This window comes from Quercus robur, chromosome 3, assembly GCF_932294415.1.
Source record: "Quercus robur chromosome 3, dhQueRobu3.1, whole genome shotgun sequence".
Taxonomy (NCBI): Eukaryota; Viridiplantae; Streptophyta; class Magnoliopsida; order Fagales; family Fagaceae; genus Quercus; species Quercus robur.
Genome location: NC_065536.1, coordinates 54912706 through 54928969, shown reverse-complemented (window position 1 = coordinate 54928969; position 16264 = coordinate 54912706). Strand labels below are relative to the sequence as shown.

The following is a 16264-nucleotide window of genomic DNA, read 5'->3' as shown; positions in this document are numbered from 1 at the left end:
AATACTCAAAGAGGACCTCATATTGCTTCAGATAAGTCATGTATCACCAAGTAAATGAATTTCTTTCCCTTTCTTTTTTATGTGAAACATGAACTCCATTGTCATTCTCAATTTTGCAGGGGATTTGGTACGGCATGATGTTTGGAACGATCGTACAGACTGCTGTCCTTTTCATTATAATTTATAGGACCAACTGGAACAAAGAGGTAAACCTTTTTCTCACATAGCATACACTAGCAAAACCATCCTCAATGAAATTCATTTTACCAAAAATAAAAATGAAAGAAAGAAAACAATCATCTTCAATCTTAAATATATAGTTGCATAACACAAACAGTGTTCAACGATTAGCCCATGTTAAGAATGGAAGGATTGACTAAATTGGTGTGAAATGCAGGCATCAATTGCTGAAGACAGAATAAGGAAATGGGGAGGGCCGAAACAGAGTGATGTAGAGAAACCAAACGGGAGCTGAGAGTTCAAGGAAACATGCCTGAGTTTTTTTGCAGAATAATAAGATTATCATTGTTCAGCTAATGAGTATTTGACATCGGCATTTTAAAGCTAATTAGCCTAATTTTATTCAACCTTTTTGGTCTAGGCCGAAGATCTCATGATTTCACTTTCCTTGCTAGAAGCAATAAAATTTCTTCGTATTGCCTGACAATCTAGATCAATTTTAAGATCGGCTAATTTCTAGTGAAGCTAAGCTAAAAGGGGTAGGGTTTTTGTTAGCCTATACATATTTCCAACTGCTAGTGTTTGGTTAATCTGGCTTGCCAATTTAACCCCCTCCTTCTTCCTCTTTCTGGTAAACACACCAAAAGCAACATAAATTCATAACCATGTACTAAATTACAAAACTGGGGCATACTTATGCAAATATTCTTCAAATTATATTTCCGTATTTAGCACCAGTCCAATTACACTATAAATCAAAGATGTATTTAGCACTAATTAACCCAATTAGACTATAAATCATTAAATTCATTCAATAAAATATATATACCCTCAAAAACCAAACCACCCACCCATCACCCAGGAGTAATTCTAGTGTTATATAAAAAGTCACAACTTTTGCCACAACTATCTTATGTGGTAGACTGTGACTAGCTACATAATGTCACTTTCAAATGGTCCCACAAGTTTTTCTCTACCACTCATAATTTGTCATGAGAACAGTTATGACAAAGGTTGTGGTTTATTATGTGGTTTAAGAATTTTTGATCACCCAGTAACCAAAATAGTATCATCAAAAACTTAAGTGATGTCTAGCTAGCTAAGGCAACAATCGACATTGCACAGCACACTACACTCAAATCCTACTGGCTACTGCTATTGAGACAATGAGATCAACAAAATACAAGGGAAAAGAAGAGAGAGAGAGAGAGATCAACAAAATGCAAAAGAGCATTAGAAATAGATTAGACATCCTCCTAATCCAGGCAAATTACACACTATACAATTGAAGAAAGGTCAACACTAAGAAAATTGTTACATATAGTGTTGGAAAAACTAGTTTTGCATCTCATACAAAACACGCAGCGGAAGTAACACAAAAATGTACTTCAATCATGAGAGATAACATATAACCTTAAATTCTAGAACAAAGAACAAAAAGCGTACCTTAATGTAGTGAAATTCAAAAACACGACTTGAGAAGATCTTAAATCTTCACCCCAATTCCACATGTTGCCTAAGATGAATAGTCTTTCAATCAGTTCTTAAGTACATTGAATTTTCTTTGGAAAAATGTATTCAAAAGATCTTGCAGAGAAAAACTATTTTTCTCTTTTTTTAATCATACGTACATTTTTAATTGTCTGGACAGTTACTTTATTTAGTAACTCTTATTAAATAAAAACTGATTATCTAATTGTGTTAGCCTTTTGGACCAACCCAATTGGGTTTTAGTATATGGCTTGGGATGGGACCAAAGGGACAAATAAGGCTCTAACTCCAATGGGCCTCGGGCCTATTTGTTAACTCTTGATAAGTCCAAAGTTACCATTAATTATATAACAAATACCACTATGGAAATATAATTGCACTCTAGGTCTTATTAATAAATTATATCCCAAGACTCTAATATGATATCATTTGACCCCTCCATGAAATATCCATAGTAAACAAAGTCATAATGAATTGTCACTTTGTAAACAACTATTTTATTCCTTGAGTCATCGGTTTAATCTTTTAGTTATTCATATTTATGAAATCTGATTTCATTAAATATTAACTTTAGTAACTCCTTACTAAAGTGGCAGGCCCTGAATAACCAGTTCCTATTAAACTTATCTCAATGGGATACTTCGTATCTTTATCGAAAGAGATTATAGATTCCATGTAGAGAATATGTGTTCCCTCAACATTACTTGCGGTTACCGAATATACTGAGGTTTTGACTGTTAAATTATATCTCATTCCTGATATATCAAAGTAACATACACTTCATGATTGGGATCACTATCCTCTCAGGATTGAGAATCTATGAAATTAGAAGTCATGAGATTTATTATTTAGGTGACAGTTGTTAATTGAATAATTAATCTCACAGTGGTTCAATTTAATATCTCTTACACACTTAAGACACATCAACACATCAACTAGAAGTCTACACTTCCATGCATGATCAAGATAAACCATCTTAGCTGATGTCTTATAGTCTTCGTAGATGAAATGCCCAATTTCATCACCGACGATGAACTACATTTTAAGTTTACAAAGAACTTGTGATTTATATCTTTTATAACTAAATCACATACAATGCATCTCAAGGACTATGATAATGTCCAATCAGTTCATTTACAAATAGTCTTATACAATTAAACAATTTAATTATTTATAACATGCCAATAAATTCGATTTTAGGGCATAACATACAACACATGGTCAAACCTGACTAGCATTGTATCTTCAACAAGATCTACACCAATTAACTTAATTTTGTGAGGTTAGGATTAGGGTTGGACTTAGATCAAGAGGGACAAGAATGTTGAGGAAAAAGGCAAGGAAACAAAATGGTGCCTAGCTTGGCAGAGTTGATGAAGAAGATGTACAAGAGTTTGTGAATAAAATATATATATTAAGAAAAAAAGTAGTACTTAAATAGAGTAGTAAAAAAAAGAGCTCAACGCAAATGGAAGTGAAAAACAAACTGCATTAAGTAGAAAAGTGAGCTTTTCCTTTAAATTTGACTAAAATTTCGCTCAAGGCTAAGGCTATTAACGAACCAAGCTTTGTCGAGTAGTGCGTTTTTGAGCTGGCTCATCAATAAAAATCAAATGCTCAAGCTTGGCTCGAGCTTACGATAAGCCTAAAAACAATGTTTGAACTTAAGTTTGTGAGAATGCCAAAAAGCTTGAGTTTGCCTTGGCTTGGCTTAATTAATTAGCCAAGCCAAGCTTGAGCTTAATATCAAGCTTAAACTCGAGCTCAAGTCAAGCTTTTTAGCTTGGAATCCAAAAAATTCGCATCATCAAATGCTTATATCACCAAAAATCAAGTAAGCAAAAAAAATATATATATATATACTCATTTTATCATGCTTCTAATTCCACCCGTGATTAGAAATCGTTCAAATTACAACTTTACAAAATTAAATCCATCCATTCATCATTCATTGTCTATAGCTTGAGTAATTGTTCAAAATACAATTTTTACATCCACATTTGTCATCCATGCAACTATGATATTCACAAATCTAAATAAATTAACATTTCAAAACATATATGAATAAACAAGCTATAAATTAACATTTCAAACACATGTGTAATGTCATAATAATGAGTTTATTTAGTAAACATATATCAAGCTATAAACGAGCCTAAGCTCGACATGTTTTGTATGGAGTGCTGTTGTTCACAAGCTTGTTCACGAACATTTTTTTTTTTTTTTTTTTGGGCTCAACTTGTTTATCAAACAAGCCTAAAACTAAGGCTCAAGCTTGGCTTATTTATAAACAAACGAACATGAACGGACTTTTTATTGAGCCGAGCCCGAGTTGTTCATGAACGGCTTGGTTCGTTTATAGCCCTAGCTCAGGCCAACGTGAATGATCTAAATACCATGTTTAGGATAGCATCCCATCACGTGTTTGGTTCTATAATTTGACTAAAATTTTGCTTAGGCCAACTTAAGGTTGTTTGGTTCTTTTAGGCTGGTTGTGTTATATCCTGCATTACTTTTTCCCCACTTCTCTGATTGGACACCTCCACCCAAGCAACAACAAATTACCAATGCGCTATTGCCTCTTCCAACATCACAAACACAATAACTTCACTAGTCCATGATCTAAAAGCACAGAACAATACCAACCAAATCTAAAAATACAGAATGATATCAATCCAATCATGCCTCATCCTCGTGACATGATTTCTTAATATCACCAAGAATGCAAGAATAATGGTGGAAGAAGCCACAAGTAATTTTTCCAACTTTAAACAGTTGGAAAAATTACTTGTACACACTCACATGGTCACTGTTTACCAAATGCTAGTCATAAAACATCTTAAGCAGTGTTGGTAAAAAGGAGGGGCGCACGTGTGCGCAAATGCCTCTTGGAGCCTAAGTGCAATCACACACTTGATTGAAGTGAAGCACACATTTTTTTTAAAAATAATTAAAAAATTATAGTTAATGAGAAATACGACAATCAAATTATTATATAAATTGAAATAAATTTTTTTATATAATTCATATAACATTTAGATAAGCCCTACTTTTGCAATTTGAATACAAAAATTGCAAGTCAAGTCATTTTATATTTTCAGATCAGCTAGATATAAGTCATATCCTTTCTTAAATCTCCAATATCCATAATGCCCTAATTAGTAATATTAGATTATAATTTAATCACTTAATGACTATAAGTTTATAAGAATTAGTCTGATATGTTCAACATCAACCACTAAAGTAACTAAACAATTAGCACAAATATATTACATCATACTTTTTTTTTTCATGATTGAGATAAGAATATGAGGACATAGCAAGAGGGTAATTGATTCCAAGCAAATATCCAAAAGGGGAAAAATATAATAAGGAGAAGCTGAGTGGATTACGGTATCAAGGAGAAAAAATCAAGAAAAAATAAAATTAAAAATAGAAAAGAATTCACCGGCTGTGGGTTTCAAGACAAGTTACACTCAAATATATATATTTTTAATAAGTTGCACTAAAAATATGTCAAATAAATGATTTATAGCAATAATGTCGAAATCTTATAGTTTTAATTCAGTTTTGGTTTTTTCTTTTTTTGAAAAATATAAAAAAGTGCCAAAAAGTACGCTTTGAGCTTTTTTAATAAAGCATCCTAAAGTGTGCTTTAAATAAGCCTAGCTTTTGAGGCAAAAAGCGTTCCAAGCCTTGGGGCTTCACGCTTTGAACTCAAGCATACCAACAATGATCTTAAGTGAAGCACAGATTTCAGAATGAAAATGCCGAGAATGGCAAAAAAAAAAAAAAAAATCGCTAGTTGAAAAAAGAAGCCCGTGGTTGATAGGCCTTGGTATACTGGGTAGGCAGACAATTTTTCAGGGTAGGTTGACCTAATGATAGCAAGTGGAAAAGGAGAAGTGAGAGGGATCAATGCAACTTGCGGACTAATCACTAAATAGATACAAATAGGTGCAAATTCTGGTTGATGGATACAACTAAAGGCCACAAGAAAGCAGAGAATTCCTATTAAAGCAAAACTTAAAAATGGCTCAAAGAAAGCAGAGAGCACAAAGTAATCCAAGGAAAAAAATATAAAGAGCACAAAAAAAAGGTTGAGAAATGAATTTGAGTATGTAACTATGGCAACGATGAACTTCATATCTTTTAGTTCTATCCCACAAGCAATGCGATACAGAAAATTACAACCTTCAATAGCATGACAATGTATCAGAACTCATGTCACTACATGGAACTTACACTAATTGATGCAGGATATTGATCCCATCACATAACAGTATCACACCCTAATCCAAAAGAACTGTCAGCAAGTCAACATAACATGCCTTCTCCCATTGGAAAGTTAGACAAATACCTAATTGGTTTTGAACCCGCAATCTCACCTCCCACTCACATTCTTGAGAAAAGGAGGTAACATTTAAGAAAGGGCCCATTGACAAGATGTAGGGAAGGTCTTTAAGAATGGCATGTTAATAAAAATAAGAGTCAGAATACAGAAATTGCACATGAGCAACAGATTCAGAGTAAAAACAAGACAAAAAAGATTTAAATGAGAATTTAAGACACAGAAATAAAGAGACAAATAGGAACAATTCCCCCGAGTTATATGGAAGAAACAATTGACTGGCTAAAGAGCTTTCTATAGCTAAATGCAATTTCATAAATCCATCAATCTAACAAAAAATGCATCACAACACTTCTAGAACCACACTCATTACACATAACAATCCCTACAACTTTTCAAGTGCCCAATCCCAATTAAACAAACTCTATACTAATATATTTCTCCACAAATCTGAAACACCATGACCCATGTACCCTAAAGCATATACTCTCACAGGAAAATAAAATCCCCACTCACCAAAATGTCATCATCATCGCATCAATCAACCCCAATTAGATGTGAAATATTAAGAGCCCAACAAAATCCACCAGTACAATATCACAAACCATCTTAATATCTCTACTCAGTACTCACACTCACCAAACCATCATCATCATCAATCTACCAAAATCAGATAAGAAACATTAAGAATCCTAAAAAAACTACCGTATTCATCCACCTCTAGCAACTCAAAACAGCTAATACAAAGCAAAATGAAATCATATATATATATATATATGATTTTAAATCTAATTGGATCTAGACTTCTTAATTTTTGTACCAAATAATTCACTTGTCACAAAAATTGAAAATTTAACTGGGACACATGACACAAAATTGAATTTCATTAAAATTCAATTTAATTGAATTTCTACATACCACACACTGTGCTATGTAGCTTAGACTCCTTTTTGTAATGGTTTTATGGCTCTTTTCATCTCCAATCTATCAATCCACATCTTGGAGGTATAGACTCGGGGACTGATCCCTTTTTTCCTTAATAAAATTCATCATTTAGCCACAAATAAAGGAAAACGGTACATACCAAACCAACCACCACTGTAAATCTTATAGTTGATATTATTTGATTGGAAATGTTAACCAATGCTTTTAGTGTATTGGTTTTTAGAAACATTTTATTGAGAGAATCAAAAAATAATAAATGTTGTTGACAGTTTTTTATGTTTCTCATAAAAATGGTGTTAAAATTTTTCTATTATAATTTATTAATAATTACTTTAAGGGTATTTTCTTAACATGACCTTTGTTTGGTATACATCAAGGGTCCTCTATGTACATACCTTGCACCTGCAATCAGCGTCAAGTTCTAATATGTCAATGATTATATCGCTTGCGACATATGCAGTGACATAAATTAGAATAGGACGACTCTTGATGTATAAATTTATTCTTTCATTGAATAAAATTCTGCCGATTATTCTTAAAAAAAAAAAAAAAAAAAAATTAGAATAGGACGACTCTTGAACTCAGTCACTTCAAGTTGAGAAGACAAGAAAATACCAAAATAGTGCTAATAAAGCATGTCTTTTTTTTTTCCTTAATTTTCTTCCCCTCTATTAGGAAGAGGAATAAGCAATGTTTTTACTTTCTAGTAGCCCTTGTGAGTTGTGACCATATATTATTAAGGGTCCGTTTGGTACATGTATTTAAATACATATTTTTAGTTTTTAAACAACATTATATGTATTTCTACACATTTTTTCACCCACATATATTTCTAAAATGTGCAAACAATATTACTAAAACAACATTATCAAATAGCCTTTAAATCTAACTATTCCCATTCTTTATAATATCTTTATCGTCAACACCACCAAACTGTCAAAATAGTAATAAATGGTCGTCGATAAAACCACAAACAATTAGGCATTGGTTGTTGCAACAACACAATGCGACATGACCATAAAATGCAAAAATCAGAGGAATTCTTTTTTTTTTTTTTTCATACATCCGTGTTTCCCATATATGTTTCCACCTAATTTGCTTGCAAGTATTGTTCGGTCTTCATCATTATTTCTTATACTTTCATCACGTTTCTCATGCTGTCCTTATTTTTTTGGTAAGAAATCATGCCACCAGCAGCTCTGTTTTTTTTATTTTTATAGGGTACATTAGTAACTAGCAAGAAGTCGGGCTAGCAACTTTCCTTTCCTTTTTCCTTTTTCTTTTTGTAAGTAATCATGTCAATTGTGGACAAGTTCTCATGCTAACTGCACTTCAACACAATGAGAACAAAAAGGACAATAAATCAGATCATGGGACACAGAACAAACAGAATAATAAGCTGTGAAAGTCTAATGAGCGGACCTATTTTCCTTTTTCTTGAAGAAACAAACTTACTATTCAGCACAAAAAAAACGAATGAAAAACTTTCTTAACATTAAATAATTAAAAAAAAAAAAAAGCACCTTGCTTTGGGAGTCGAAAACTCACTTATTTAAAAATTAAAATAAATAAATAATTCTTTCAAGTTGCAACCAATATTTGACAAACATAACATTTTGGAAGAGTCCAGGAGGGCCTTGTAGCTCTATTTTTCCCTTCTTTAATAAAGTTCCTGGTTAAAAAAAAAAAAAAAAAAAAAAAAAAAAAAAACCAATATTTGACAAACATAACATAAAGGGGAAAGTTCATGGGAAAAAAAAATTATATTTTTTATTCTTGTGAGAAATAAAACCCATAATTTCAAATGTGCCACTTCAAAGTCCACACTTTCATTATTGTCAAAAGCTTGAAAATTTTGAAACACTTGGACCATATGTTATGTGGTTTTGTTTGGTACAATAATTAAAGTAGGAGGTTTAAAGTAACACATTTAGAAGTATTATATTTAATTTTTTTTAAAAGAATAAAATTTTAGATTTTCATTAGATTGAAGCAGGTAGTTGTGATTTTCGTCTTAATTATATATATATATATATATATTTTTTTTTTGGGTTTGTAGTCATTCATGATATCCTTATTAGCATCTGTTAGAGCATCAGCAATGGAAAGGCTAAATGCCAAAATATAAGCTCCTTTTACCATTCAAGCCCAAAACCCCACTCCATTAGACATTGTAAAATGCAAGTATTGTAAAAAAAAAAAAAAATACAATTGTGCTACAATGCGATTCTAAATGTAGAATCGCACTGTAGCTCAATGGTAAAAACAAAAATTATATTTTAATCGGTTTGGTCTTCTCTCTCCTCTCTCTGTAGATCATAATTTCATTATCTTTCTCTCTCTTTCTTTTTGCTCTCTCTTCTTCCTGCTCTCTCTTCTTCAACGGAATGGAGGCAACGGTGTGGAGGCTTGATCAGAAAAGCTGTGGTGGAGGCGTGCAGGTCGTGAGTTTGTTCATGGGTTTCAGGTGTGGGTTTGTTCATGGGTTTTCGGTGCTTGGGTCGAATTTGGGTGGCGTTTGGGTGGTGTTTGGGTTGGTGTTTGGGTGGTTGGATTTAGGTCCGTTGGTTGTGATTTTTTCCAATGGGTTGGGGGATTTGTTCTGATGGGTTTGATGGTGGGTTTCGGTGAAGATGATGATGATGATGATGATGATGACGGGTTTGGGATGAATAGAGACGGCAACGGGCGACCCTCTCTCTCTCGCCATTGCTGTTGGTGAGAACAAATGGGTTTGGGTTTGGTGAGAACAGATGGGTTTGATTTTGGATTTTGAATTTTGATTTGGTTGGATTTTGCTATGGATTTTGCTCAGCAGAGGTGGGTGGTGTAACTGAGAAACTGGACGGTGGTGTTGGACCGGTGGTAGGTGGTTGACAGAGGAAGAGAAATAGAGATAAGGGAGAGAAGTGAGAAATATTTTTATATTATTTTAATGTGTAGTATGGTAAAATAAAAGTTGGGATGCTGAGTGTATTGTAAAATGATATTGTATAATTGATAAAACAACTTTTTAAGATGGTAAAATGGGATAGGATGGCATTTGCCATTGTGGATGCTCTAGTGACTCTTCAAGATTAGTTGCCCAACTATTTATAAAGATTTTGAATAGACTATGTATGTTCCCATCAAATCACATTTCAAAAAAAAAAAAAAAAAAATGTTCCCATCAAATCACATCCCACAAATTAGGGGTGTACATGGGTCGGGCTGGATTAGGTTGAGGGGATTTTTTGACCCAACCCACCATGGTGGGTCAAAAAAAAATTCAACCTAGCCCAACCCATCACATAAGTCCAACCCAACCCACATGGGTCGGATTGCGTCGGGTTGAACCCATGGGTTTAACAAATTTTTTTTATATTATTATTAAATTGAGTAGAAAAAAAATATAAATATTAATATATTAAAAAAACCTAAAGATTAGTATCAATGTAACTCCTTAAAGGCAAACAACACTAATGACTAAACAACAATAGTAATTTATTAGGGTTTGTGTGAACTAATTGGTTTTTATATAAAATAGGAAGAATTGGTTATTTTAAAAAATTTATTAATTATATAATATGTTATATATATTAAATTAGTATTAGTAGGAGGAACCGAGGAAGTGCTACTCTACAGCTTTTTTTTTTTTTTTTAAATTATTAAATATATAATATATTTTTAAAATTTTAAATATGTATATAAGTGTCCTATAGCTGATTTAAAAAAAAATTATTAAATATATAATATATTTTAAATATATATTAAATATGGGTGTGTCGAGTCTGGTCGGGTTTGGCAGGTTTGTAATTTTATGACTCAAACCCAACTCGACCCGCTATAAAAAATTCTTTTGTAACCCAACCCAACCCACCAAGCCTTAAAAACCAGGAAAAAAGAGCTCAAAAAAAATAAAGAGCAATGGGTAGACTGAAAGCGGGTCAGAGTATGTATAAGCCGCAACCACTCCCACAAGCCGTGAGAGTCAAACCCAATACCAAAACCAAAACCAAATCCCCTCCCTCTCGTACGAGAACAAGAAAATCAAAATTAAATCTATACAAGAGAAAGAAACAGAAACAGGAAGACGAAGACGAAGAGGAGACTAACGGTAATAACAACAACAACAACAACAACAACAACAGCAACGATGACGACCTTGTTACAGTGGCAGTGGTGCCCGCCACCGGTGACGTGTCCGGAGAAGTTCCGGGCCCACTCTCACTACTCCGGAAGTTTCCAAACAATTCCTCTGCCAACAGCAATAATCTCAACCAACTCGCTCCGGCGACGCGTGAACTCTACGCGAAGACGGCGGAGTCTTTGAAGAAGCTGTTGGTTTCGGAGCTTTCGCCGTGGTCTGGAGACGTGGAAACGATGGTGGCATCGGCGAACAGGGCTTTCGAAACCTTGGATTGGCTTCAACCAGATTACACTGAGTTCTACGACGCCGTTAGGGCTGTCCTCTCTCGCCGCGCTCAGCTCTCATATTTCGAGACCGAGCTCCGAACCCACCAAAACGAGGAATCCGGCGCCGTTTCGTCTTTTCAAGCTCGGTTGAAAGAAGCGGTGGAAGCGGTGGCTAGATCCGAAGCCGAGTATTGGAAAGCCATAGAGCGGGTTAGTGGTCTGAAGAATCGGGTTTCGGAAATCCGAAAAGCGCTGAAAAATCTCGAGCTTGAATCTGCGTGGGGAGAAGAGGTAGTGCTTGCTGATCGGAAAAGAGAATGGGAACAATGCCTTGAGTCTCACTTGGCTATTAAGAAGGAAGAGAGAGAGTTGGCTGATCAAATGGAGGAGAAGCAAAAGACCATCGAAAAGATCAAGCGGCTTCGCGATGAGGCCGATGCTGGTGTTCAAGGCTCTATAAAGGCTTTGTCTTCTCTCTGCTAAAACAATGTAATGTTACTCTTATCTCTCCGAATTCTAACTCTTTTTTTTTTTTTAATTTTTATATATATATATATATATATATATATAAAAGCTGTTTTGCAACGGTGTTTTGAGAAAAAGTTACGAAGAATTGTGCTTGCAAAGCAGAGTTTTAGGTACTAAAAATGTTGTTTTAAACTCTCAAAATGCCTAACCAATCAAACTCTATCTATGGGAGGTAGAGCTCATTATAGTGTCATTTGAGGTGCAGCTCATTGTGGGGGGTGGTGGTTCTATAAGTTCTTTGTAAACTCTGCATACAATCATCGAAGTGAAAATACAATTTTCAAAGGGCTGTCTTTCCAGCTCCAGCTTATTATGATAGAGAGCCCAAGTATGCCAAATTAGATAAGAGTAAAATCGAATGGTTTGCCCTTCAGTCCATACAACACACACACACACATATAGGTATTACTTCAATCTGATGCTCATTTCAGATCCTGTTAACTATTGCAATTTGGCCCTACCCACGGGCCTGCTGACTATGAAAATACCAAGCACATCTAATGGAGCATTGGAGCTTTAGCATTGACCTTGCTGAATGCAAAACATGATGGATTTATCTGTATCATCTATTAGAATCAGTGCTGATTTATATAAACAATTTTCCACCTGAGCACTGAAAGTGAAATCACTGACATGATATTGGGAGTTTCTTTATTCTCTTGTAAGGAGGGGAGAGGGGGCTCTGCGTGTGCAGGGGGGGCTAGCTAAACGTTTTAAAATTTGTTATGATCACAGAAATTGTGTGTGCTTATTATATGAGAGATGAAATTGTATTTGACTTCACCGTTTTTGTATTTTCTGAGAGAATTGACTTCACTATTTTAGAGTCCTCTGGTGCATTTTTTCGATCAGTACTTAGATTTGAAAGAACCAAAACTTCCTGAGGACACTTAAGGGGTATTCGCACGATTAGAAGAGGAAGTATCAATGGGTGCAGGGTGGGTTTGGCCATCCCTAGTTGCGAGTAGCAACTAGCAACATGCTATAGATGTGATCTCAGAAATTTTGAACAATGTGGAACAGTTTCTAGAAGTTGACATTTGGATTTTCACCTATTCATCTGCAGTGTACTTTGTGCTTTTTCACAGGCTGGTGGTGATCGATGACAACTTGGCTTTAGCAGCTACTACCATGTTTTTGATTGCTTTTTTGATAGAGAGAAGACAGCTTTTGATAATATCTATTTTCTACTTTCTTTGTATATAACTCAAATAACTTGGATAGTATAGAGGCTTCTCTTTCTCAGGCTTGTACTGGGAGATGTGCATAATGACAATATTTTGTAACCCTCTCTTTTGTTAATGCAATTTCTGACTGTTAGTTTCTGGTTTTCTGCTTCAGTTTCTGCTTTGGATGAATATAATGTATGTAGACAGACTGTATACAAAAAATTTACTTTTTATTCTTTTTAGCCCTTGTTTGAGTTGGGAGGACAGGAATTCAGGGAAGATTATCGTGGATAACATATGTTTTTTGATATCTTAAATATCCCGCAATTTATAGTTTTGGACCTTCTAGGGGCCACTATTTGTTGAGTGCTAAAGCTTGCTATGTACAATGCCATAAATTAAAACTCTCTAAATTTAAATAATAATAAATATATATATATATATATATATAGTATAAATGCGATTTATTTATCTAATTTACTATTCATAATGGTTACCATGGCAAACTTAATTTGTGATCTGTTACAATTGAACAATATAAAAAATGGAATAAATCACCGTTACTCGGACTTCAAAAGATTGTTGAATAGTTGGTCAAAAATGATTTGCTTTTGAGTGTAGTTGAATAGATGGTAAAATTAATAATTCGAGATGTCATAATGCACTAAGTGCGTGGGGTCCAAGGAGCACTTGGGTCGCGGTGTCGGTTTGTTTGTGAATTTTCATGGAATATATCAATAGATTTATAATTTTAGATTTTTTTTAATATTAAAAACTTGATGAAAATTTTAAATTTAACACATTTTTTTTAGAAAATTTATATCTCATATGTAAAATATGTTCATCGACATCGCATGTACAAATATAAGTAAATATATAAATCAATCTTTTTATTTAGTGTAAGGAAGGAAAACTTCGCTTTTATTTTTTTAATATATATATATATATATATATATTTTTTTTGAGGTGTACTTTTCTGTTATGTTTTATGAGGTGATATAGTATTTTTTATGAATTGGTGACGAAATTTCAATCTTTAATTCTTGCTCTTGGCATTTTCAAATATGTGCATTCAATGAGTAGAATGTCAGAGATTGTTTGATTTTGTTTATTTAAACCAATTTTTATTTACGTTTTCTTAATGAGATCTTGTTCTAATTGTTTGTATCAACTTTATTAGTCCTTATAATATCATCTGTATAAAGTGTAAGAAAACATTAGTTACGTTTTCTTAATAGGATCTTTTTATAAGTATAAGAAATTAATTCTATCATTGTGCTTTGAAAATAATTTATTTTTGATTAACCATTTCCTGCTATGCCAATGTTTGTTGTAGCATGAACATATTGGGCTGGACAATTATGGAAGCTCTTGGAATGAATGTAGCTATAAGGTTAGTGACAGAGAAACACACCTCAACAAAGCTATGTATATTTCTGTACTCGATCGCAAAATGTCTGAAAAATTAAAACCAAAATATATTTTTTGTAGTGTGAGAGTGTCAAATGAATTGGGAGCATCTCATCCAAGAGCAGCTAAATTTTCATTAGTGGTGGCCGTGGTAACCTCATTCTTGATCGGTATTATCATCTTAGTCATTCTAATCCTGGCACGAAACGTGTACCCATCCTTGTTTTCGAGTGACGCAAGTGTTGAAACTGTCGTTAAAGAGCTTACACCAGTACTGACTCTTTGCATCGTTGTTAGCAATGTTTAACCTGTTCTCTCTGGTTAGAAACTTAGAATTTTCTAGTTAAAAAATTTCAATCTTTTGTTTTATAACACTTCGGCCTCTTTAGTCTATATATCATATTATCTTCTTCTTTTAAATAAAAATTCAGATTCTTGAGGGATGTGGAAATAAATTTTAATTAATTGGGTGAATAATTTTTTTTCACAGGGGTGGCCATTGGGGCAGGAAGTCAAGGTATTGTTGCTTATGTGAACATTGCATGTTACTACGTTTTTGGGATCCCTTTGGGTCTCATTCTGGGTTACAAGCTTGATTGGGGTGTCACGGTAAGCCTTGCTCTCCTATTTTTTGTTTATTTCATTTTTATTACCAAGTAAAACTGGTGGAAGTAGCAAGCAAGCATACTGGTAATGTTTAATAATTGTGAGATAAAAATGAAAAGAAAAAACAATCACAAACTTTTAATACTCAAAGGGACCTCATATTGCTTCAGATAAGCCATGTATCACCAAGTGAATTTCTTACCCTTCTTTTTTATGTGAAACATGAACTCCATTGTCATTCTCAATTTTACAGGGGATTTGGTACGGCATGATGATTGGAACGATCGTACAGACTGATGTACTTTTCATTATAGTTTATAGGACCAACTGGAACAAAGAGGTAAACCTTTTTCTCACATAGCATACACTAGCGAAACCATCCTCAATGAAATTCATTTTACCAAAAATAAAAATGAAAGAAAGAAAACAATCATCTTCAATCTTAAATATATAGTTGCATAACACAAACAGTGTTCAACGATTAGCCCATGTTAAGAGTGGAAGGATTGACTAAATTGGTGTGAAATGCAGGCATCAATTGCTGAAGACAGAATAAGGAAATGGGGAGGGCCGAAACAGAGTGATGTAGAGAAAACAAACGAGAGCTGAGAGTTCAAGGAAACATGCCTGAGTTTTTTTTGCAGAGTAATAAGATTATCATTGTTCAGCTAGTGAGTATTTGACATCAGCATTTTAAAGCTAATTAGCCTAATTTAATTCAACCTTTTTGGTCTGGGCCGAAGAGCTCATGATTTCACTTTCCTCGCTAGAAGCAATAAAATTTCTTTGTATTGCCTGACAATCTAGATCAATTTTAATATCGGCCAATTTCCAGTGAAGCTAAGCTAAAAGGGGTTGGGTTTTTGTTAGCCTATACCTTTTTCCAACTGCTAGTGTTTGGTTAATCTGGGTTGCCAATTCAACCCCCTCCTCCTTCCTCTTTCTGGCAAACACAACAAAAGCAACATAAATTCTTAACCATGTACTAAATTACAAAACTGGAGCATACTCATGCAAATATTCTTCAAATTATATTTCCGTATTTAGCACTAGTCCAATTAGACTATAAATCAAAGATGTATTTAGCACTAATTAATCCAATTAGACTATAAATCATTAAATCAAGATGTAGAACAATGTCCCATTATTACTCATTCAACAAAATATATATCCTCAAAAACCAAACCAC

The 16264-nt window shown here is 33.8% G+C and overlaps 2 protein-coding genes across 7 annotated transcripts in view; both read left to right on the top strand.

Annotated features, from left to right (window-relative positions):
- Positions 1-16264, top strand: part of LOC126718415 (protein DETOXIFICATION 29-like) — a 54583-nt gene that overhangs the window by 7478 nt on the left and 30841 nt on the right. Inside the window, exons 7-8 of one of the 5 annotated variants that reach the window (XM_050420589.1) lie at positions 15329-15415; positions 15607-15837. The exons of 1 other annotated variant lie outside the window; for it this stretch is intronic. In XM_050420589.1, the coding sequence (XP_050276546.1) occupies positions 15329-15415; positions 15607-15684 (165 nt within the window). In that variant the 3' untranslated portion in view covers positions 15685-15837. Of the gene's footprint in view, positions 1-119; positions 207-397; positions 668-14550; positions 14790-15328; positions 15416-15606; positions 15838-16264 lie in introns of those variants that run through there. 3 more of the 5 variants (XM_050420588.1, XM_050420587.1, XM_050420591.1) reach the window with 3 other exon arrangements.
- Positions 10841-13216, top strand: LOC126718416 (uncharacterized). 2 transcript variants are annotated; one of them, XM_050420593.1, is made up of 2 exons: positions 10841-11851; positions 12979-13216. In XM_050420593.1, the coding sequence occupies exon 1, from the start codon at positions 10874-10876 to the stop codon at positions 11843-11845; it is 972 nt and encodes a 323-aa protein (XP_050276550.1). In that variant the 5' UTR covers positions 10841-10873; the 3' UTR covers positions 11846-11851; positions 12979-13216. The 2 variants fall into 2 exon arrangements, with proteins under 2 accessions (XP_050276550.1, XP_050276551.1); XM_050420594.1 differs by having other exon boundaries at positions 12957-13216.